The 23433-nt window shown below is 37.9% G+C and overlaps 1 protein-coding gene across 1 annotated transcript in view; it reads right to left on the bottom strand.

Moving 5' to 3' along the window:
* LOC140231219 (uncharacterized) overlaps positions 1-21822 on the bottom strand; it is a 148367-nt gene extending 126545 nt beyond the window's left edge. The window contains exons 1-2 of the mRNA XM_072311365.1: positions 21813-21822; positions 20168-20362 (exon numbers count right to left, since the gene is read on the bottom strand). Of these exons, the coding sequence (XP_072167466.1) occupies positions 20168-20301 (134 nt within the window). The 5' untranslated portion in view covers positions 20302-20362; positions 21813-21822. The remainder of the gene's footprint in view (positions 1-20167; positions 20363-21812) is intronic.
* Positions 21823-23433: the final 1611 nt, after the last annotated feature.

Raw genomic sequence — 23433 nt, 5'->3', positions numbered from 1 at the left:
GGGTTACGCTCTCTCCATGAGCCACGGGGGGTCCCCACTCATAGTTTCGCTCTGTGTGGACACAATAATCAACGAGCTTGAGAGTTAGCGTGAACCTCGTGTCTCGTTCGCTGCGCTATTTTATATGGGCATAAGGTCATCTAGCAAAGACTCTGCATTTCCGTTATAATCATTGAGTGGGGCTCACTCGTAAGTTGTAGCTTAAAGTATAGGTGCGCATGTGAACCCGCGTCGTCAATTCACGAGTGGAGCTAAACATCGACAGTTAAGTTTTCGACCTAAACTTCAAGTTTGGCAACAGCGTGTGAACGTAGCTACTATGTGAACTAGCAGTCACTACAAATAAAACAAGTTACAGATTGGAAGTTGAGCAGCTTCCAGTGCTTAGAGCTTTGAGTTAATTGAAACGGGTGGTAATATCATACAGGAAATGCATATTGCAGTTCTGACAATGACAATGAGATATCTGCTGGCATAGCACTCAATAAAAATGCGTATGCAATTATCAACAACAATGAAATGGTCTATTTTCTAAAATAGGATGTGCACAAATGCACCCATACACATTGAGATACAAATAGCATTCAAAATTCATGTGCTGACAACTATGTGCTGCTTGTTCATCTTTTTTTTTTTTCTTCTCATGATTGAGAAAACATCTGTGTGGCATTAGGACATGAAGTGCGACATTAGGGTAGGAAGTGTGAGAATTTCAAAATTATGCAATGCCCCATTGCTTTCATAATCATGGTCCATTGCAGCAGGCCCTGTTGACTACCTTCTGTAAAGTTTTCACTGCAGTATTTGCATAATTCTCTCCCTTTCTTTTTCTTCCCCTCTCTCTTTTCCCCACTTTCTTTCTCCCTCACCCCCCCCCCCCCACTCTGTTTGCAATGGAAAGGGTCCAGTTTACTCTTGGCAGTGATGTGTAATAATCCATGCTCCAAGGCAAATATGTCAGTGTTCTACCCTATTTCACTTCGTCCTTGAAGGTAGCCATATATTGCATGTCATATCTCGAATCAAACATGCTCACGGAGAATGACCGAAACTACAGCTCTTCTATTGAGGAAGCAGTGTTTCAATGCTGCTATCATACATGTTCCTTGGCACTTACCTGGTATCAAATAAACATCGCGAATAAAACCTAAGTGTAGTTAGAGGCGGGAGGATCTGACCACTCAAATGATGGAGCACATAATAAGAGTTTATGTGTAATTGGTTTAGGCAAGGTTTCAAACTGTCATCTATTCTCATCAACGAAACAGATATATGAGGTAATTACGTCCTTTAAACTCAATTGGCTCATCAAATGTATCTAGGTTCATGACCTAATTTGCAGCTATATGTCTCTATTATAATTTGACATGGACATTGCAAGCACAGAATTTGGTGAATTGCTTTCCAAAGAAAACATGATATCTGCTCACTGTTCAAACACATTTAAAATAGGTGCTCCATGTTACTTCATAAATCTAGCCATCTCACTTTATATTAGTACAGGATGTACTTCCCAAAAGTATCAGATAGTTAGTTTCACTAGAAACAAGTCTATACTGTTTATTGAGTACCAAACTAAACAATACAACCTCTCCTGCCACAAATGTACATGTGGACACTATTGTTACAGACCTCTCTCATGTACACAAAACCTAGGCTTTAACAAAAGATTGTGACACCATAATTTGATACTCTATAAAGGTACTACCTTTTGTGCATTACACAAAACTAGCCATTATTCAAACTTATGTTCAGTGAATGTTTTTGAACCACAGAAAGAAGTGAATGTTGTACTGAAATATATTTACACAAGATAGTACATACACGGGATATAAAAGATACCCTATACCAGCCATAAATTCTTTTAACCCTTCCTCTACCTGGTCTGAGAAAGGAGAGCTTCTACTTTCTCATGTTATTGAGATGAGAACTTTTACTTGATATCTCTTCCTCCTCCCATCCTCCTTCTCATCCTCCTCATCCTCCTGCTCCTCATTAAGTTTTATAAATAGCTGCAGACAAGTACTCCCAACTGCTCTGGTGTAAATCTGAAACACTTGAAAGGCCTGAACCTTCCCTAAATAACCCAGTATGTGTTTTGAATGTCAGTTCAACATCGCTCCACAACCATTCAAAGGTTCCCACTGCAAATCACAAAATTTGCACGTTCTAGGACAAAAAGCTACATCCCAAAGCGAATTTGCCCTTTGCACTGAGTGAACATGAGCAGTGAATTCACAGCAGAATGATTACTTAATATAAACTTAAGGCAAGGCAAAGCAAGTCCAGTAAAAAGTTTAAAGTTTTCTACCAAAACTTTGAGAAATTCCTGAACTTAGAACATGAAAATTGATGTCTTCTGCATGCAACTAATAAGTTTTATGGCACTTTTCTTTTCTTTTCTTTTCTTTTGGTTACAACAAAGCAAAAAATGTATGACTTCACTGAATAATAATGATGAAGTAAAAGACTATCTGCATTGACAAACATTAATATTGGTATCGTCATGTACGTATCTTGTTGATAAGCACAAATACTTGGTGCATTGATAAGTGTACATTATATATCCAGTACTGTACACAGCATGCAGTATGTGTATCTCTTGCAGTGTTTCATGAATTCATTTTATGAGTTGACTGATATTCGCAATTAACAAATCTTGAAATTATGGCCTCCCGTGACACAAGTGTGATTTGTATTGTCCCTTAAGTAGGAAGTCACTATTTTTTTTTCCCAAAAAAGGAATGAATTTTTTTTCACGTTCTATCAATAAAATTCTTGATCATGAATTCAACCACTCAAAACATATAAATGGCACATCCAATGATATGCAAATTACTCAGGTGGTACCACAAGGCATGAGACTTGGATGAGTACTATTAATGCCATACACATTGTATTTAGCAAGCACAATTTTTTGCAAATCGTGACTTCCAAGACAATTTCGTGAGTAGTTAAAATTTGCGATCGTGGAGTTCAATACTAAACTGAGATATTATGTGTGCACATCACATTCATGTCCGGATCAGAGTTAATATTTTTGCATGTTTTTAAATTTGTACATGGCACCTGACTCACGAAAGTCACAAAAATAAAGACCTCGCAAAATATATGGTGCATACAGTACTGAGGGTCATCCTGACTGTTGTTTGAAATGATTTGTTGAAAAAAATATATATTCTTTTTTTTCTATCTTTGTCCTCTTTCATTCAAACTTTTAGTAATTTTTTTTTAAATATTCATTTCACTCGTTTTAGAGTGATGTCAGGGATCACTCCAAAATCTTCAAGTGATCCCTGAGGTCACTCCAAAATGAATGAAAATGAACATTTTCACTTGAAATCACTCCAATTTCACTCTAAATTCACTCTTTTTTGTATTCACTCCTTCAAGAGTGAATATTTTCACTCATTTTTTTTTTCAGAGTACCAATGCTGCACAATAATCTTTCCAATAATATTCTAACTAACTAATGAACTAACTAACTAAAGAGCTAAATAACTAAATAACTAACTCCATCCCTGAGTTAATTACTGTATACCCCACATGTTAGGCGAATTGGAGCAAGTATTAAAGACAACTAATAATGCAAGCGGTTGAATTTGCGATCAAGAACCACAGTGACAGAATGAGAAATATTTCTATTACATATATGCCATATATTTAGAGAGTCTAAAGCAAGAAAAGTGTGCGCCATTTGTGTTTTCTATCCATTGTTTGTGCGTGAATGATGAAGGCATGTTTGGTGGTATGCAGTTGACCTCTACTTCCTGGGTCAAACAGCGCAAAGCAGCGGTGCAGTGACAACAACTGAATCGCGATTATAACGATGGTTAGATAAATGCGGTACCCCAAGAGTTGTGTTTCAAACCACATTTGTAAATGCCATTCGAAACGCATTTTGAAACATGATTATCTCTTCCGAGTTAGATAAATGCAGCTAGAGTTGACTCACAAAATTTGCAAACATAAAAACCAATGTGATGTATACTACATATGGATATTCTATATACACGTGTATAGGCAGTCTAGTCTTCCTGGAATAAAAAATAAGATATTTGCATATAGAGAGTTTGTCTGATACTGGTACGGATAAAGGGCAAAGTGTGCATTTCAATGTCTGTGATATCTACAATAAATTCTGCATTTTATACAGAGTGAGGAATGATATAGCAGTATGGGAAAGTGTCAAATATACACAGCGTTCTCAGGAGATTTATGAATAATTTGTCATTTTCCTTTCTGTCGCTTTTTTTTTTCGTTCAGTTGAGCTCTATCATGCAGCTAGTTTCAAAGAGTCAGGAAAAGGCATGTTTACCAAATCTCACTTACAATGCATAATTATGATCTACATTTAAGCAATGAATGATAATAATATATTACAGAAGGAAACAGAAAACTGCATATATTACAATAATATTGAGGCTGATGAGCATCAAGTAAGGCAGGTTTATGATAACATAGAAAATGTCATGATATCATGAGTAACAATTACCAAAGGACAGTAGCTGACTGAAACGCTCCATACGGAATTGATGTCTAAACGATCCATGATCAATAAAAAATGAACGCATGTCCAATCAATTCACATTATAACCAGATGCAGAATGATGAACAGTGCAGAATCAACCTTTCTCTGATGATTTGGAGGGGAAAAAAAACAGGTATAACAACACACAGGAAGATGCAGCAGACAATATCGATGACTCAACCTCCAAATGTGAGAATTATGCCTCCCAGCAGAGATACGTAACACTCTGAGATTTTAGCTTTCAGATGGATGATGACCAGGAGCTCACAAACTTTTCCCCACAACATCCCCGATCGGCAAGACTGGCCACTGCAACAACCACTACTACAACCGCTGGCCACGGGGCTGACTGAAATACACAGCCAGATGGACGTCCATCAATTAGTGAGGAGTGATAAAAACAGGACCCGCTGGACACTTGCTGCTGTGAATCCAACTTTGACATCACAATCCTCACTCCACAATCGAACGAGAGACGGGGAGAGGAAGAGAGCTCACATCTCAGCCTCTTGTGCCCTTTCACTTGTGTTTTTTTTTTTTTTTTTTATCTCGCTGCTCTCTCTAGCACCACCAGCAATTGTCAACTCTCCGTGTTTTCCCCGTCTTTGATCTCATTTGGAAGGAAACGTGCTTCCAATATTTGCCACACCAGGCACTGGCATGATGAGTGCATACCTATGCCATGTGCAATGATGAAAGAGAGATGTCAGCATTTTTGCTGGTATCCAAGTGCATGAAATTTTAAAATAAAAGGAGACGTCACTTCAGTAGAGGGGGCTATAGGAGGTGGTCGTGTTCGAGAACTCCTCAACACAAATCATAGAGACCATCCGAAACGATGAAAGACGTACGGCGAAGGGAGAAAATACGCAATTACCACAAGGAACAATGATGACAGAGCTCCTTCCTCTGGCAAGAAGAGAAAACAGGCGCACTTGTTTAAAGGGAGGAATCACTCAAAACGGCAAAGGTTGGATTCACAGCAACTCCCTTTCTTGCCAGATGGAGGTCTGCACAGCATTCCAGCATATCTATATGAAAATTATTGTGGGGCAATGAAGCACAAAATCGGAAGGAAAATGCATTTGTTGAGAGGTGATTCTCAAACTACGCAGAGTAGTAAAGAGTTCACTGGCAGGGTGTACAAACACACAGTAGAGAGGAAAAAAATTGAATCCAGCTCCAAATACGCGATGCAGCAGCACGGTGTGTGTAGATCCAGCGGCCTCTTCAGAGTGTGAGTCAAACAAGCAAAGGCACGTGTCTCACAGAAGGAGACATTACAACGAGGGGAGGGGGTGGGGGGGGGGTCGTTGGAGGAAAAACGATCAAACTGAGTTACTCCACGCAGCAGTGCTCTATTACAGGGACAGCAACGGGGAGAAAAGACTCTTATGCAGGCACATACTCATTAATGGGTATGAGGCAGAGAGGCGAGATTTAACAACCTGCACACTTCTGTAATACTCTCCATAATGTGAGTGTCACTCACTACAACAGGAAAAGTCCCTGTAACACATCTAAAACGAAGCTACAAACTTGTCAGTGACGCTTGGCATTAAGTATGCAGACTCCAGTACCCACAAGGGACTGATTATCACAGACTGTTGGGGACTTAATCATGCAATCAAGGAAGAAATTGATGGGAAATGAAGAAAAAACAGCAACAACATGCGAAAGCAGGAGACAATACTGTCTTGTGGTGTGGAAATGGCAAGATAGAAAGTACCAGGGTATAGAAACTCTGTTCATGCAGGGAGGTGGGAAGAGATTCTCTTCCCACCTCCCTGGTTCATGCATGGCTATCTTGACAAATTTGGCTTCTGCCATTTCAATGCAATACTTTTTTTTTTCCTCTCCTGGAAACTGTCAAAAGAGACAGGTGTTATTTATAAAAGACTTGGTCAGCAACACATGAACCTTGTAATATCTTTCGTGCCTGTTTGCTGGGGTCACATGATTCAACCAGACCTGGATATGGCTGATCAATTCTGGCTTATTATTAAGGCATAATGACGAACAGGACATAATCACTTGTCAGTATTATCATCCCTTAAAAGTGCAATCTAAGTTCACATGCATTTAAAGGCAATAGTGTCTGTTCCTTTGTTCTAAAACTCCTCAGATTTTGCCAAAATATCTATTCCCAATTGAAATAGGCATTGGAGTATCATGAAATTATCAAAGTTAACTGTAGACCTCCACATGAGATCAACTTTCATTTCTCGCTCATATGTCATCAATTTTGAACATTATATATGGATTATTGAAAATCACAAAATATGTCAAATCCACAAATTGACATTTGCCAGACAATTTAAACAACAAAGGCACAGTTCCAGGCTTGCTGTTACTGGTTAGTGCCACCCTTCAAATGACTACAAAAGTGATAATAATAATGAACAAGAACGCAAATCTATGGACATACGACCCATTTGAACTACAGTTTGTAGGTGGAGCACAGGAAATAATATATCATATAGTAAATGATATTTATATACTAAGTTTTATTTGGATATTGTTTTGCTTTGAGACATGAAAGTACACAACTTCTATCATACGTGTATGCTCACAAGTCTTCTCTTTCCTTTTATATTCTACTACACAAAAATGTATATAATCTTACACAATTTACAAAACAGAACAACCAGACACAGAATGTTGTAATGTACATTGTATCAAGTTTATTTTCACTTTCTAATACTTTGTGATTTCTCCGTACATGTATCCCAAACAATGACACCTCGAACATCACAGTACGACCCTGCAAAGGTCAATCTTCCTGTGGGGTGCCTGGATCATGCACACAGATCAAAATAATGTACACAACAAGTTGAGCAATGTTCGAAGACCACTTGTGTATACCAATAACATACAATCTACTATTATTGCTGGAGTATAATTTCCACTTCACATGCATTCATGACTGTTTTGAATCAAGGGGTTGGCTGAGTATGTTTCCTCTCTGTAATATGGTAACTGCACAAAACATAATCCAAGCAACAACAATAACGAAATAGTGTTGCCACAAGATATACAGTATTCTGTAAGTCTGACAGCAAGTATCCTCTCTTTGTTTTTCCTTTGCAGACAAGAAATGCAAAGTCTCTCTCGCTTCCTGAGAGTGTCTTGATTGAGTTTTGTCAGTCTCTGGTTTGTCACACTGAAGTGTGGGGGAGGGAGACAGCGATATTACATCTTGTCCCTTTCTACCCCAATCTGAGTGATCATGGTACGGGCAAGACCTGACAGGCATGGCTAAACAAAGCGCGCAGAGTGTAAATTTCCTCCTGATCGCTCCACCGCACACACGGTATAGAGGAATGATGGTCTCTTTAATAGACGGCACACACGGGTCATTTTGTTTTAACCGCAACATGATCACAGCCTTTGATATTACAAAAGAGTTGTCCAATTTCTCCTTCTTTTATTCTATGAGCAAGTAGGGATAACTCCATTTAAATGAATAAACAAAAAAGAAAAGAAAAAAGAACAAGACAGAAGTGTCTTAAAGAGCAGGTGGAAGTGTTAATGAGATTTGATAAATGCACGAGTATAAGCTCTATTTAAAATGATTATAGTAATGTTGACATTTATGACATTACTAAAAAAGGTGTTCAAAGTGCTTACAATGAAAGGTACTGTTGACCATTGGGATCAGTGATTAAAAAAAAATGTTCGAGATAACACATTTGATGCATATGTGTAGGTTAGTTGTATTATTAAAACATCCTACCATATAAAAATTTCGTAGGAAAGCCTAAAATATAAGGAAATATCACCATATTCTCCACTAAACCACATCTGTAGATGGTTTAGTCTAGAAACATTTTAATTATAAGTATTGTTCAAATTTTGTATATTTAACAGTACTTAACATTGAATATAGTGATTCAAATTTTTACGTTGGTTGTTTCTATCCCTAACTCACATTTCAGAACTATTTTGAAGCACTAAAGCTGGGTTTTCGTTTCATCTGTAAATGGTAAATAATGCTTTTAAATGTTCATGGTAAGATACTGTGTTTAGCTCTAACTGATGGAAGAACTGATGTAAGAATGCTCTGTGACAATCTGAAAATCACATGAAAAAGAGGAAGAAGCAATGGATATGAACAATAGTACACTGGAATTCAAATTTGATAGAATTTCAGAGAAAATGTCATACAGCAGAAAAGAATGATATCAACAAATTATGCCTCAGGCTAAGCAAATTTGTTAAACATACCAATGTGTACATTCAATCCATTCCTTGTTACCCAATCAAACTTATTTGGAATCAAAATCAACTGCTGCTATTCCAAGCATGCATAGAGACCACTGAATTTAACTTAGAACTAGGATATGATATGTACAAAAATCATGCAAGATGTTTGCTACATTAGTTGACCCCCAATTTTACTGGAGCTTGCTATCTTCAAGATGTTCATATCTTCATAAGAAAGTCTCCACAGGCTCTTGCTTCCCACACACTTCAGCACTCTGAAGTAGTTAAAGAGGCATCCAATAAATATGTTCAGAGACGATGAAAATCTTAACAAGGCTCACTACCTCACAACTTGTGCATTGACCATGTTTACAATATGTAACATGTACATCGTGTATGTGAAAAAAAAAATACTGTGGGTTTGTGTCATATTGCTGGGAATGCCAAAAATCTTTGCCAGAGACTGGTCAAATTAGGTGAGCACTGTGCGAATCATCCTCTGAACTGTGACTACGGGCAACTTTGTAGTGATGAGATCTCAAGTGGAAGCTACAATGTATGCTTACACGCCCAGGTAACAAGCAAAGTCACCCCTTTAAATTATAGTTTCAATTCCTTTCGACAGGTTGGTAGAATACAATCATCACGTCACCATTCCCTCGTGTCTTCCTGTTGGCGGCCAAAGCCCTCATCATAAAGTGCATTACCCACACTCAATGATTCATCTCCACATGATGAATTGCATGATAAAATGTTTTGTGGGATGGGGGGGAGGGGTCAAGGCTTTGATTATTACTGACACTAAGCTAATTAGCTAATTATGTGCCATACACAGATAATTCGCTGAGTACGGATGGGACTTCTATAACCCTTGATGGACTACATACCAAGTTGTACTTGTTTGTGGAGTTTGCACAGTTGGTAATACAAGCTTTAGCGTCAGTCACATTAAGAGATATTACATCCCAGCTATTCCTATTCCCCCTTATGGGAGAAGGACTTTTTCACAACAGTTGATTGTAACTATAGTAACTATTGATATGGTAACTAGATTTCATATTAGATTATCATATTTTCACTGCGTTTTGTACAGTAACAAAGAATTTTGTTTGGTATTGACAAGCTCGGGTTAAATGGCTGATACACAAAAAGGCCCTTGCTAATAATGCAAATGGCATTTTATTTAAGAATAAATAAGAAGACACAGAGCATAGTGAATCACATAACCATACCCTCAATACTAGCAGATGGCACATTATGCATGATTTATATTTCATGTGACCAAGCTCTACATCTACTACAATTCCAACAAAACTTTTAAAAGTACAGTCACAAGCCATTCTAACAAACAAACAAGTTACAGTGATGACTGACCCGTTTTTGACAAGAACAAACAAAAATTGTCACAAAGGGAAAAAAAGTGCCAAATAAGAAAAATGAACAACATGGCGTGGAGAGAGAAAGAGCAATTGTCAGGACATGAAGTCGCCGTGGTTACAGCCCCACACCTGCATCGTGACAAGTCCTCGGAGAATATCTGCCATTCCGCTGGATGCCCAAATTCATCGATCATGGCCAAGGAGAGAAGTGAGCACCCTTGGATGAAAGGAGAAGAGCATTCCCCATTACTTGTAATTGATGCATTTCTCTCCGCATCTGTCACTCTCTCCCATTGTCTTTTCCTCTCTCCCTTCCATGTCCCCCCCCCCCTCCCCCCCACCCCCAAACCCTACTCCCCCCCACCCCCAAACCCTACTCCCCCTCACTTGTTTTCAGTCTATTTCCCATGTTCATGGCACCTGCATTATAAACGCTGCATCCAAGAACCTACCTACAGCTACACTCCTATCAAAGTTTGTGTTTGCAACAAAGCGATTTAAAGGGATACATTGGCCACAAATTCTTCTGATACATGAGAGACCACTGAACTTCCAGCTTCACTTTAAAAATACCAGCTACTTGAAACTTTCTGTCTATACAAATAATGTCTCTTTAAATTTTGTTTAAACCCTTTTATGACAGGTTTACAAAAGCAACAGAGGAATACAAAAGTCATAAGAAACTCGTATTTCATCACTTTCCATATTTCAAGTACGATAAAGATTAACACACAAATCTGCATTCCTTTAACACACCACTGACAGATTAATTTTCTTCTCATGTGGACAAATATACTTTGACAACAGCAACCTGTTTCCATCTTTAAGAAAATGTAATTTGATTCTCCATGCATTATTGAGAACATCCGCCTAACTCGAGGTATCCCGACACATTAAAAATGAAAATCACCCAACTTGATCAGTCACGTCGTATCGGAGGAGGGGAATGAAAACAGACTATTCATCCCCCTTTAGCATCAACAATCAGGCCATTAGACCCCACTTTCACAATATCTTCATGGAGCACTTAAATTCTGCTAACCAATGTAAAGTGATAGCAAGATACTATGAAAACAAGTTCAAAACTGTGACATGTATGCAATTGCATGTACCTCAACTCTTCATAACCACATTAATATGCCAGATATGTGGCAGGGTACTGCATTAAGCATCAACATTTTTACAGCCCAGCAGGCCAAGCCACAGTGTGGGGTTACCAGTAGCTATGAAAAGAATACCCCAAAATTTCTTCCTCTTTTTTTATATTAATAGCCATTATGAAAGCTGGCGGTATGAAACTGAATTCTACACTCTCCACTTGCAGACAGCAGCAAACCTAATCCCTTGTGATTTCCAAATCAGGTTAGATGATAAAGTTCACACCCCGACAATAAATGGCAAACGTGTAATACATAATACACGTACATATCATCAGCTGAGAACCAGGGGGCGCTATCACGTTCTATGATTTGAGCGTAAATAGAAACAAAACAATCAATTTTCATGGAATAAAAGTTTATTTCTAAAGTCAAAGGTGGGTAGATTTTCAAGCATTGTTCCAAATATTGGGTTAAATAGCACCCTTGTGGTTTTGATTGTAAACATTTTACTGAAAATGATTTAAAATTGGCACCATAATGTGGAGACGGTCGAGCTCTACAATGTGATACTAATAACCCAGTACCCCCCCCCCCCCAAAAAAAAAAAAATGCAATAACTCCCTTCTGGTTCTCAGTCAACAACATATGACCATTTCCTGAGGTTTCTGATTTGAAGTAGAACTGACATAAGAGAAGTTTCTCATTTCTCCATTTCCCCACCTTCCTCAGTATCTCACTAACGCATGCATCACTTTATTCCTTCCGCCAAAGGAGGTTATAAAAAAATGTTTTCATCGAAGTTGGTTTGTTTGTTTGTCTGTGTGCAAAATAACTCCAATACTTGTGAACGGATTTGGCTGAAACTTGCAGGAAAAGTTGATAAAGACACAAGCCAGATCCAGAAATTTTCATGGATTTTTGAATGATTTCTTATTTTTTGGCAGACAGAATGAATGAACTTAAGAGTTTGAGCTGCGCATATTTGAGGCTTGCATGCGCGCTCTAAAGCGCATGCTCTGCTTGGGTGAGGCGCCAATCAGCTGGAAGCTAATGACAAAAACAAAAAGCTTCTTTATTGGGAAACTAGGTGATTTTCAGCATGCCTGAATACATGGGTGGAAATGAGGTGCTTGGCAGAGGTCTGCACTCTCCGAGGGCTTTTCTAGTTCAGAATTATGTAACTTTATTACTATTCATTTATTGAAATGTTTTGGTAGATTACAATATTGATTGGGTGTACTGCTGTACTCCTGTGCTACACGTAAAGCTCTTGTACACTTTTTATATTACTGGCTCATTTCTCTGTCCTGGAGGTATAGGGGGAGGGGGGTAAGAAAAAACAAAAACCCATACCTTGATATCAGATGTTGCAAATGCAACTGACACAATCAATAACGCCTAATTGCTGCAAACCAGCTCAGGATGAATGCATAGGTACATACATGTATACATGGCATGACAAACAACTTGCCATATTGTGACAATTGATTGGTCAGCGCTGCAGGTAGGGCCGCCCGCACCTGCATGTGAAACTGGAGTTCCACATTGGTCACAATGAGAAAAGTAAAAACTGGGTGAGGACTCTATCAAATGACACGATCAGTCTCATTCATCACTCTACTCAAGAGGCTGGAGACTCAAACAGGCAGAAAAGAATCATTAACAACCTTAATATACTATTCTCTTGTAAATCTGCATCAGAGGTAACTCTCTCCTCTCTCTCTCTCTTTCTCTGTCTTGCACAGCATTTTTTGTTAATTTGTTTGTTTGTTTGTTTGTGTGTGTGTGTGTGTGTGTTTGTTTGCTTGTTTTTTTTTTCAATTTTTCTATCTGAGAAAATGGCTGGATAACCCATATTCAACTGCACTAGCTGGTCTTCCATGGGGTCCAGTTGGGTGTGAGGCAGGACCACCTCTCCAGGTTATGCACATGCTCCTGTTCTTGGCAATGAATGAATGAAGCAGGATCTTTTACATGTAATACGAGATACAATGCCTGTCTGGTAAGGGTAGATGGTTGGTTTGAATCCAACCAAACAAGTAATACCCCTGATCTGTTTTGGGTTTTGTTTTTGTTTTTCATCATGGCTACTACCAAAATACTGAATAATTGGTGACAAGTTATAGTTGAAAGTAAGGCTTAAAGTATGAAAGTTACAAATTGATTTCACAATCAAATTCTGTAAGTAAAATAACAAGTATTAACCTGAATTCATGTGAGATATTCACAATTTTCGGATATTTAGATTTATGCTTTTAATTTTTAGTTTCATTCTCACATATTCACTATGTTTCTAAACAAAAAATGTACAGATTTCCATACTTCTCTTAGCAAAAGGTATTATGAAACATACAAGACACATTCCTTGCATCAGTCTTTATAGAGAAAAATGCTTTCATGCTGAAAAATGTATCATAATTATGTTCCTTTTTTAGCCAAAATATACTACATATAAATGTGGGGTTTTTTTTTTTAAATCACAGTAAGTTAAAAAGTGGGGGCCTTGCATGTGTTATTTTTGATTTTCAGTTCAAGTTGATGTAAAAGTTTAATTTTTGGTACCATTGTAAAGGTAATTGTCTATAGATCAATTTTGGTTCGAGTGTCAAGCACACAAGTAAGAAATACTCACAATGGCCGCCAAAATCCAAGATGGCCACCAACTTCTAGACTTTCGTCAAAAAATTGGATAAAACTCTCCATTTGAAGTGATTTAAGTGCTGAACCTGATATTTTCAAGGGTAATGAGATTATTGGACACATTTAGAAATAAAAACAATTAATGCCTTTTGCTTAATTTGCATAAATTTACATAAATTCCATTTTTTAAGCTTTTTCCTTTAAAAAAATACAATTATTTAGAGATAAAATGTATATATAAAAAATGAAATAATCACAAGGAAATGATAATAAGGAAAGAATTACAGCGAAATCTTCCAGAAATGTCCTAAAATACATTTTCAGCACATCTGATGAATAGGGGGTCAATAGCTCCATGTTTTACAGAGGCATTATACTCCAAAGAAAGGTCTTGGAACTGCTAGCGCACCCATTTAGAAATAAAAACAATTAATGCCTTTTGCTTAATTTGCATAAATTTACATAAATTCCATTTTTTTAAGCTTTTTTCCTTAAAAAATACAATTATTTAGAGACAAAATATATATAAAAAATGAAATAATCACTTTTAAAGCAAGGTATCAATACATTGCTTTGAAAGTGATTGCTATACAGAATCAGAGCGTATGTGAGTTTTGTCCTGGCAGCTCATATTACAGGATATAACAGTATTTGTTGAATTCATGTTCATGGAATACAGCAGTGAACACAGAAATGTACACATGCACGTTACATGATCAGGAGTTGATATTTTCACATGTTGTTAGATTTGCGAATAGTACCCAGATCGCAGAATTCCCACAAATAACCCCAGGAAAACAGGTACGGTATGAAGTCTCATTAATAAAGATTGTCTTTGATGCGTTTGAGGTGACAAAAAATGATGTCAAGTATCAAAACTAAATGCAATCGTAGAATTTGCTTCGTGTTTGCTCTGTGTTGTGGGCTGCTCAGGTACAGCCCTGTCGCGATTTATACAGCGACTGAGCTGTGTATATAGTTAGTGTACAGTGTATTCAACATACATAATATGCACAGCCCTGTACAGTGTATTTACATAATATGTGTATGCACAGGCCTGTCACATCATTATCACAGCAAGTCATGACTGGTACTCTTAGTGGTCTCAGTCTGGTGGCCCCTGGCTGGGCCCCCTGCCTTGGGCCAGCACTTACAATTGTACGCTCCTGGCCTCGGCCCGGCCTTGGGCCCCATGAGCCCCTGGGCCCCTGGGCCACCGGGCCCCCGGGCCACCGGGCCACCGGGCCCCCGGGCCTGGGCCCACTTGGGCTCTGGGCCCCTGGTTCTGGGCTAAGGCCCGTGGCCTTAGGTCCGGCCTTAGGCCCCGCCTTTGGCCCGGCTGTACTTTGTACATGGTCTATGTGAAATCAAGCTTGTCTGTAACTGCATAATTACAAATAATTACAAATAATCACAAATGATCAACAGGTCCATACTATGAATATATGAACATATAAATATATGAATATATGATTATATGAATATATGAATATATATGTGAATATATATATTATTATATATGATTATGTAAATGTGATCAGGCGTTCTGTTACAGTGTCAGATCTGCAGTCATTCATATAGCAAATTTTATGCATGAATAAATGGCATACCTTGTACATTCATGTGTACAGTATGCTGCACTACCGCTATGAAGTAACTTCACGCTCTGTACAGACCGGGAAAACCGTTCCTTACTGGTAAAATATTGTCTTACCGATCTGCTTTCATTCAAGCATTACCGTTTGAAAACCATTGCAAAGCTGACATGACTACAAGGAAAATACTCACGTAAAGAGAGGGCTTACCGTTGGCACAACTTTTACTGTACCGTACCGTTGTTACCGTACCTTTACCGATAGCGCGCGAGTACTGCAGAGCGCACGCGCCCGCAAATCTGTACTTCTACCAAAGATAGTAGATAACAAAATACGAAGGCGCGCGATAAAAATGGACACATATGGCTACCCTACATGACGATACAAAAGAGAGCTAAGTACAAACTCAGTACACCTAGGAACATCATTCATTTCCAAAGGTAGTGGTATCTTTATTATCTTAAAAAGATTTAAAAATTATAGTCGTAGCTTTTTTTCGATTAAGGGGATTATTTTGAAGAACAAGATTTTAGAGTAATAAGGATTATTTCATGGAGGTAAAAAGGCAGCGTGTCTCAGGTGATGTGGGAAGGAGTAAGTGTATACATGATATAGTCACATAGGCAGCTGGTGCAGGTCTAGTTAACTGGGCTGCCAACATTACCACATTAAAGGGATGGTACAGTATTGGTAGAGTTGAGGATTTGGCTTTTAACTTTTTGAAAGATACCAAGAAACCACTTATAAAATGGTACATAGCATGCCATTCTATGAGGAATTCAAAGTTTATTTGATGAAAATCGGTTTTGGAACGGCTGAAACATCAAAAAAACAAAGTAAAACAAAGCAATCATAATAAAATGTGGGTCCCACATTTTATTAGTTTTGCTCTGTTTTGGGTATCTCAGCCATTTCATAACCAATTTTCATCAAATAAACATTGAATTCCTCTTGGAATTACTTGTGTACACTGACCCTCTTTCATATTTCATAAGAGGTTTCTCATTATCTCACCCAAAAATGTTAAAAACCTATAGTTACAGATGTAGGTCTCAACCAAAAATATACAAGCTCTTTAAAAGCATGGAGATTCCAACTTAGACCAATCAGGAAGATATATCTAGTTGTACAGTACTTGTGTATTACATGCAACCTAAAATGCCAAAATGATACCTGGGGCAGGGAGACTTTAACAGTATGTACATGTAACTTGTTACCTCAAAGTACATACAGATATTGTATTATAGAGAGTCTTCAGCTTTCAGGGAGCCTCCTACAGTGAATCAGGAAGACTTGACAGCTCTACTAGTACAGTATTTATAAGACAAAGAAAACTAACACACAAACACACACATTAAGACATAATCATAATCTAAAGCAAACAGAAAACATTCAATCTGACCCAGTGTGGATGGAGGGGGAAGCCCTTCATCGGTGCAGAGTATGCTTACAAAAGCGAAAGTACTTCATATGATGGGCAAACATGATACCTAATGCATTTAATAAAATGAGGGGAGTTTAAATGACAACATTCATCATTTCTCTGCTCTTCAAAGGCAAAGCCCTATTAATGTGAAAGCCCATCCATTCTACAGCCGTAGATCAAATGTGACTGCAAGATGTACCATAGCGTGCTCTCATGGTAATCAGTTACACCTTGGCAAAGTACAATTCTTCTGCAATGATTAAAGTCACTGATATGGAATGAAAGTACAAGTACAATTGTATGTCCTGATGCATGATATTTCATCACTGCACAGAATGCATCTTGTACCCCTTAATCTACAAGTACATTGTATTAGCATATTGCACAAACAATGTACATGTACATCTGTATTTAACAAGCACATATTGTAGCACATCTCTGAGACATTTGCCTAGTCATACATCAGCCAATACACATCATATTCCAACTGCAGTCATTTTTTTTTATGTACAACAAATGATAAATGATAACGTTATTCAAGAAAAACGATGTTTGAGGGTCTGATGGCAAAACATCATAAAATCTTTGCATTTCTGGAAAAGAAAATCTAACAAATGAGTACACTTCAGAGGGGATTATCATATAGTAGTGGGTTACAACAGCTTTTAAGCTCTTTGGATTTGTCAGTCAGATATCAAACCATAACTTCAATGCCCTATCATATAGCAGAATATTTACTTCAAGTTGTCCAGGAATCTGCTCTGAATGGCAGAGCCTGTGTTATCAAGTAAAGGACTATCATTTCAAGTTACAAATAGCCTTATCTGTTAGACCCTGTGCAACAATTTATACACGAGGGCTACTCTAACTTTATTTCACGCATATCAGTAATTGGGTAATAAGATTTGCAAATGATGTCTTCTCGTGTTCCCGTCTGTGAGAAACCTAAGCCTCAGGAGGTTGACTTTTTGGCAGTGTTGCCAGCAGATGCTGAATGGAAAAAAACACCACGGTGCCTCAAAGCTCATCAGAATTGCTAACCAGCTGGACAGTCTAAAGTAACGCCACGCTGGCCCCATGAAATTCATGGCAGCTCTCTCTCTCTCTCACCTCTCTTTCAAGAAACCTAATACCGTCTGAACAAGTGGTAAGCTCCTGAAGCAGAAAAATAATGCCAAAATATGCACAAATTTGCAGTCAATGCTCTGTTTCTTCACAAGTCTCAATTTCTTTGTTGTTGTTGTGGGTTTGGTTTTGTTTTGTTTCTTCATCTTTAGAATAAGATATCTCATGCTTCACATTCTCAATGGAGGCTTAGGCAAAAGATGAAGGGACAATTAGTTTGTAGTGGAGTAGATCATCTACATTGTGAGTCAAGCATATTCAATGTTGTTGTGCACAAACAAAAGAATATCAGCAAAATTATATATATTCATATATTATTTATATAAACTAATATAGTTGGTGTATTCCAAATTTTTTTCAAAACCTCCATCTTCTTTGAGAGCTCATTTCATACATAACATTTAACTTCCTGTTCACTCAGTTATTGTATTCTATGCTTTAGCCCATTAGTTATGTCTTCTAGTTCATAGCTATTAAACCAGTGTATCTCTTTGTATTTAATGAAATTGACAGAAATTATAACAAAAAGTCAGCACAACAGCAAATGGCTACATGTTTAATGAAATATGCCAGTGTCATCACAGTACACTCTCCTCAATATGTCATAGGAAAAAAAATACATAGTCAATTGGATTGAAGAATTTGTTTTCTATAACAATGGAAATCACTTGTGATGCCAATTACATGCTGTATTATGAATTTCATAATTGGTAATTTGATTTTTTAACAAAATTTTTGCTCAAACATGCAACCAAGCCTCTGTCATAACAAAGCTTGTGGAAGTGTCGGTACATGTACACATTGATAACAAGCAACACTTCTGCATGCAAGGCACAATTTGATCCATCAATCACATAAACTGGTATGCTGCCCTCTATTGAAAAAAATGGCACAGTGAGGCAGACTCCTGCCTGCTCCAGTACAGGGCAGGGCATGGATTCACTGTTATCTATACAAACAACACAGCTAGCTGGAATCATTTCTTCTTGCACATACTTTGCTCAACAAGGGCATGGCTACTACAAATAGTTGAGACAACAAGCATTAATACAAGGAACAACACTGGCAGGAATGGACTGCAACAAATCTAACAGTACAGGGGCTTTTGCATTACAGCACTGGACTACACAATACGTAACACTTGACATGAAAATCTGAGAGTGCAGTGAAGTGAAGGTGTGTGGGGAAAGACTCAAGAATAGATAGTTACTTGTATAACAACTTAATGTTGAACCTGCTAAATAGCAGTTGATCACGACAGGGTGCTCCATAACTCTATTTTATCACTTGCCCAGTCGGGCAAGCAAATTTTCAAATTTGCTGCAAAACACTTGCCCGAATATTAATTTTACTTGCCCAAAAGAAAGTCCAAAATATAGGGAAATAATATAGAAAATCATGTGTAACTCAAAGGCTAAATAAATCACAATCATTTTAATAAACAGCACACAATGATTCGTATGCAGACGGCTTAAACACAATGGAGTAACAAAGTTGGGGTGATCAAAAGCCATTATCATTGGGCTTCTGTATGGTGGACTTTGTGGGTTTGTTGGGGGAAATAATTATGTAGGTGAAAAAAGGTGGCTTCAAAACTTTTTACTTGCCCGATTCGGGCAAGCATTTGTCCTCATTGTTCAAAAACACTTGCCCCGGGCAATCGGGCAAGTACTTATGTAGCATCCTGCACGGGTGTAAACATATCTTTTCTTTATCTTCATTTTGTGTTTCTCTTTGGTCTTCCATTACATTTGAAAAAAATAATAAATAAATCTAACTTGAACTTCAGTGAATTGCACCATGTAATGCAGCAAATGCAATGTCATTAAGTAACAGGTACAAATTGGTATGTTGCTAAATGAATAGAAAGTGTGTAAAATTCACTTCAGGGAGTCAAATATGCAGTGACTAGATGAATCAAAAGCAGAACACACATTCAAACACACAAAAAAGTGATTTATTTGAAACTCTAATTCATGCCACTATCCCGTTCAATTTATATTAAACAAATTATGTATTCCATGTCAACAAGCTCATTACTTCCTGGGTTTTTCAAACAAACAACAAAACAAATAACCTGAAAAAAGTCTTTCCAAAATAGACATGTGATAAATGTTACAATGATGTTGAAAAGAAAAAAAAAAAATGAATAAGTCACATCATACCTTGATGTACCACTGGGTAGGTTACAAGTGAACTCAGCAAATGTGATGTCCATGTTGGGGGTTCCATACAGCCACAGACACCACCTCACTTTACATGCAACAGCTTCAGCACATCCTGCTGTTGATATGCACATTCAGCACTGGCACAATCATCTGCATCGCAGGTTTCTATTGACCTTCACGCTGACGCCAGAACTGGAAATAATGTGAAATGATATGGATAAATGATACATTAATAGAATATATTCTCTCTTTTAAGGTCAATTTGGCAAGCAAAGCTACATTGACAAGTATTGGACATCTGAACATGTAGGATAGTATGATACTTTTATGTCTGGTGAATACAACTACAACGTAGCATTTACAAACAGAGATATTCACATTTGTACGTTTTCCCATCTATCATTCATACTTTTAAAACTGATGATACTTGTAGGTGTTATATGGATATAAATAGCATTAATAATTTGATAAAACAACAGCAGATACAAGATACATTGTAGTAATAAATCATCAGCATCAAAATCTATTGCCGTCTGTTTTTATAATTATCATAATCATCACTGTAGTAGTAATAGTTAGTAGTAGTAAAAGCAGTAACAGTATCACTACATGTTATCATTAACAAACAGCAATAACAATCATCATCATCTTTATTTCATAACATTTCATACTTACTGGCACCTACTCTATCTAATGTCATAATCATCATCAGACACAAAAAAAAAATCTTGACAGCATTCATCAAAATTTAGTATCATTGCTATTTAAGTATTACCATCACCATTTGCCATTAAAATCATTGTTCATTATCAAGTGTGTCATTATTACCGATACTTCCTGTCATCAACTGATAAAGATGTCAATCACCATGCTATCAATTGTCTTTATTTTGCAAAATTATTGATATTTGTGCATACATGTACTGTATAACATAATCCACAATCATTGCACATTAAAAAAAAAACTTAAGGTGGAAATTGGATATATTTATGACACTTCATGTTACAAGAGTTTGAAGTAAAGGCAGTAAATTGCGAGTTTGATGCAATGTTGAGGGAGAAAAGAGGAAATAAGTCGATAAGATTTCAAACATGGTGACGGCAATTTTTACCATACCAAATTTGGTGTACATAGAGATTTGTAAATAGGGACAGTGTAACCAATGATTAATAATCATACACAATAAACGGAAACAACGTATCACACATATTTCTTCGACTACACTCTAGCTCTGCCTCTACTAACTAGGCTACATTTTTTGATGTTTTTATGCAAAAAAAAGTCACAATTACCAGGAAAATGCAATGCAAACCTTTCTACAATTTCAAGTGATAAATCATGTAGTTGATTGTGATCATTCCGCCAATATTAAACCAGGAAGGAGAGTAGAGCCTAGGAAATAAGGTCCAGCCAGCCATGCCATAATCAGGCTAGCAACTTCATCAGCCTTCACTCCTCCTGAGTCCTGATCCTGTCCTGGTAATATTATGAACATCCAGTCCTGTAACGTTAGTGGTGTTGAAGGTTGAGTGCATACTCCACTATGACTCTAAGTGACAATCATTGATTCCCCAGAGAATCACTATTTTGCAACAGCAGGAAGCCATAGAGTCAAGTGAATACTCCATTTTTTTTTACTTACGCGATCTTCAGCTGGTGGGACTGAGCATTTCCCTTGTTGGGTCTTGAGCTGCGAGGTCGAATACCATAGACTGTATCGAAGGATGGAATTCTGTATCCGTCAGAAAACCTGAACAGAAAGTTGCAGATACATGTACCTCTCTACTTTGTTCCTTGCGCCTTTAAAACTCTCGTTCTCTGGCAGATCTGGCTGATCGCACAACACATTGGCGCAGTCAGACGATGTAGATCTACAGCGCAAGACTAGTGAATAGCTTTTAGGTGAACGAGGGCACAGCGCGACTTTTCTAGCGGGCATCCGCAGCGCAGAGAGCTGAGTTTGAGCAGCGCAGTTGAGCGAGCGGGGAGCGATTTTTTTTTCCGTAACCCTAACGCGTCGAAATTGCCAATTGTGTCACTTGAGCAAAGACTATCAGTGTACAAGTTGGTTTTTGTACGCATGTGCGTGGACTTCGCAGTTAGGCGTTGAGTTCGTACTGTTACACAGTATATACAGAGTACCATTGGCATGGTCGTCTGCTAACCACAGAATCAGATTACACGTGAGAATGGGACGCCGTCCTTCAAGCAGAAACATAACAACGGGTTTGTGTGTATGGGTATGTGTATGCGCGTGTGTGAGTGTTTGCGTGTGTGTGTGTGTGTGTGTGTGTGTGTGTGTGTGTGTGTGTGTATGTGTGTGTGTGTGTGTGTGTGTGTGTGTGTTTCCACTTCACATGTCATCGCCATCGCGTTCGGCTTTGCCTTAGGTGGTATTTCTGTAGTTTTGTTCGCCGTCTGCTGTCACTTTTCCTGTGTCTCGCGAGACTTGCAAACTCGACGTCGTCATCAATGTCTTGCAAAAAGTAAATTGGAGATCTAATTAGGTGATCCGAGTATCCTCTCGGATCACCTATTGTATCTGTACTGAATCTTTCTTCTTTATTTCTTTCTCCTCAAATGTTGTGCAGCGATTAACTCAAAAAGTCATTCACCTATGACTTTTAAACTTATACCATATATGTATCACGTCATAAGAACGACAGATCAATTGTATCTTTGTGATCAGTCAACCATGACGTCACTATGACGTCATTATCTGAAATCACGTTCACATTCGTATCTCATTAATGAAATGGAATTTCTGAATGACATTTACATATAATATAGTTCAAGTCAAGTTCTATCGATATATTTAATAAAATCTCATCACGACCCTGGTAAACGAGCGCGTACGCGCGCGTTGAAATTTTAATATGTTCCAATCCAGCTCAAAATTGTTTTGCACACGTTTCAGGTCATTTGGAGTATTTCAGAAAAAATCGACGGACGCGTACGCGCGCGCGCATATACGGACGCACAGCTCATATGCAATAGAAATTTCCCGTTTTTTCACACTTATCGGCTGCCTGAAATGTCAAGGAATATTTCTACCAAGTTTCAAGTCAATCCGACTCAATATGACGTCATACGGGCCCGTCAAAGTTGAAATTCCGCGCGCGCGTCAATGGCGATATACAGTACAACTATGCCAAAAAAACTGCCAATTTTAAATCCGATTTTACTCGTCAGGATGGACGGTGACCCCCCATTTTCTGTACATATTTTGAAAGCTGATGAGTTGTACATGTCATTTCATGGGG

This window comes from Diadema setosum, chromosome 7, assembly GCF_964275005.1.
Source record: "Diadema setosum chromosome 7, eeDiaSeto1, whole genome shotgun sequence".
NCBI classification, from domain to species: Eukaryota; Metazoa; Echinodermata; class Echinoidea; order Diadematoida; family Diadematidae; genus Diadema; species Diadema setosum.
Note: the sequence above shows the minus strand (reverse complement) of the source record. Positions and strands in the feature narration are given on the sequence as shown.